The following is a 2,252-nucleotide window of genomic DNA, read 5'->3' as shown; positions in this document are numbered from 1 at the left end:
CACCCCTGAGTCACACGGGCCGAACAAAGGCCGGCCATCAGCAGAGAGATGAGCGATAACAGCATCAGATTCCTATTCAAAAGCCTCAGGCTGCACTTCTTCTTCTGTGTGTGGGTGTGTGTGTGTGTGTGTGTGGGGGGGGGGGGTTCTGAGTAGGTGTGAACGGCATCCAGCAGCCATTGTGGTGGTTTACCATAACCAATTAGGAAGGGGAAGTTGTGTTTGCTTAGCATTTGGGGAGGAACCAACGACGGGAGGGGCGGGAGGGACGAACTGTGGTCGGGTGGGGGGGGGAGTTTGTTTTGGGACCTGTGTGTACACGTGTGTGTACTGCACACATGTCCAGGGCCTTTTCACTGCATGCATATGCAGTACACTGTGGATGGAAAAGAACCATTGCTGCCCCCTAGTGGTCAGAAATGAGACACTCCGTCTGAGAAAGGGAGGAGGGAGGGGGGGGGGTCCTGCTGCTGAGCACCCACTCAGGTGTAAGTGATGGACGTTTCTAGTTCAGTTTCTGGGGGGGGAAGGTGCATATTCATGTGGAAACAGAAGGGGCGGGGCTTCGTCCCTGCAGCCGACGTCTAAATACGTTCGATTTGAAAAGGTGAATTAATTTCTTTGGCTTATTTATGTCTTCCATTTAAAAAAATAAAAGAAGAAACATTTAAGTCACATTTAAGAAATGATGAAAACACACGACTAATGCACGCAATGTTTTAATTAAATCTGTTTCTTTGAATTAAAAAAGAAGGTAAAATGTGGGGAAACGACACGATGAAGACAGGCTGAGGCTGTTGACGTGATTTGGAGGAAAATTAAATCAAATGATTTGTATATAAAAAATATAACCCGCGTCCCCAAAAACAATGAACCACATTACCCTGCATAAATCAGCCTATTTCAATAAAAGCTCTGCATTAATGTGAGATCGCAGGAGCGAGGTTCTTAAAGCACTTAAAGAAGCTTCAGACGATGGAACCACGACCCGGAATCACGAGGAGATCAGAATCATTACCAATAAACATGGCCGCCGACATTCTGCTTAAAAATCATTAAGAAACTCAAACTTTACAGATTCTCCAGATATTTGACACATTTGAACGCTTATATAAACACCCTTCATCATCCTAAAAATATTCATAGTAACCAGATCTACATGGATTCATACAAAACATAAAGGACGAGTAGATTAAAACTAATAAATAAGAAGGAAGACGTACGCAGGCATGTGCGAGTGCACCGCCGTGTGTGTGTGTGTGTGTGTGAGATGGCCACAGGGTGGTGTGCAAAGCTACAAGATGGCCAGTGAGGAAGAGGAGGATGATGGAGACGCGTGCCCTCCGTCCACTTAATAGATCTTATTTAATAAAAACAGTCTTCATGTGGATCCTCTAGGATGTAGTTGTCGTGGTAACAAGATCTTCATCAACGAGTTTCATCAACAGAGAAAAAAAAGTTCATCGGCTGAGCAGCAAAAGTCTCTAAAAGTTACTTTTCCTGAGAGGATTATTCGACTCCACCAGGACCAGCCTATACCTGTGTGTGTGAGTGTGTGTGAGTGTGTGTGTGTGTGAGTGTGTAGCGCCCATTCACCCCCCATGCTCCGCCTGACCTCTGCTCCCCAGTCGTCCCTCAGAGGAGTCGTTTGCATTGCAAGTGTCCCACTCCTCTCTTGATGGGCACTCCAGCGACGCCCGTCGCTCCCTCGATCCCTAGTTCCTTCCTTCCTCCCTCAGAGGCGGGTCTGGGCCTCGGGGACGTAGATCTCGACGCCGTCGGCGCTCTCCGTGGCCGAGTTCTGGCGAAACGAGGCCGCCTTCTTGGCCGCCAGCAGGCGCTTGCACGCCTCGTGCCTCTGCTTCTCCGCCGAGGCCGAGGAAGAGGAGGAGGAGGAGGCGGAGTCTGCGCTCTTCTCGCGGCCCAGCGCCGGCGCTCGGCCCTTACCGGGCTTCCTGGACGCGGCCTCCTTCTCCTCGCCCTGCGCGGCGAGGATCCAAGACGACGGACGGGGAGGAGAGAGGAGAGGAGGAGAGAGGAAGAGAGGAGAGCAGAGAGGAGAGGAGGAGAGAGGAGAGCAGAGGAGAGGAGTGAGGAGAGAGGAGAGGAGAGAGGAGAGGGGAGAGAGGAGAGAGGAGAGAGAGAGGAGGAGAGGAGGAGAGGAGGAGAGGGAGAGGGGTGGAGAGGAGGAGAGGAGGAGAGGGAGAGAGGAGGAGAGGGAGAGAGGGAGAGAGGGAGGAGGTGAGAGACGA

General features: G+C 51.1%; 1 protein-coding gene across 1 annotated transcript in view; it reads right to left on the bottom strand.

The window, feature by feature from the left end:
• Positions 1 to 703: 703 nt before the first annotated feature.
• The window catches only part of dlgap4b (discs, large (Drosophila) homolog-associated protein 4b), a 17,701-nt gene continuing 16,152 nt past the window's right edge, over positions 704 to 2,252 (bottom strand). Inside the window, exon 12 of the mRNA XM_056438468.1 lies at positions 704 to 1,981. Coding sequence (XP_056294443.1) covers positions 1,736 to 1,981 — 246 coding nt within the window. The 3' untranslated portion in view covers positions 704 to 1,735. The remainder of the gene's footprint in view (positions 1,982 to 2,252) is intronic.

The sequence above is a fragment of the Pseudoliparis swirei genome, chromosome 18, assembly GCF_029220125.1.
Source record: "Pseudoliparis swirei isolate HS2019 ecotype Mariana Trench chromosome 18, NWPU_hadal_v1, whole genome shotgun sequence".
Taxonomy (NCBI): Eukaryota; Metazoa; Chordata; class Actinopteri; order Perciformes; family Liparidae; genus Pseudoliparis; species Pseudoliparis swirei.
Note: the sequence above shows the minus strand (reverse complement) of the source record. Positions and strands in the feature narration are given on the sequence as shown.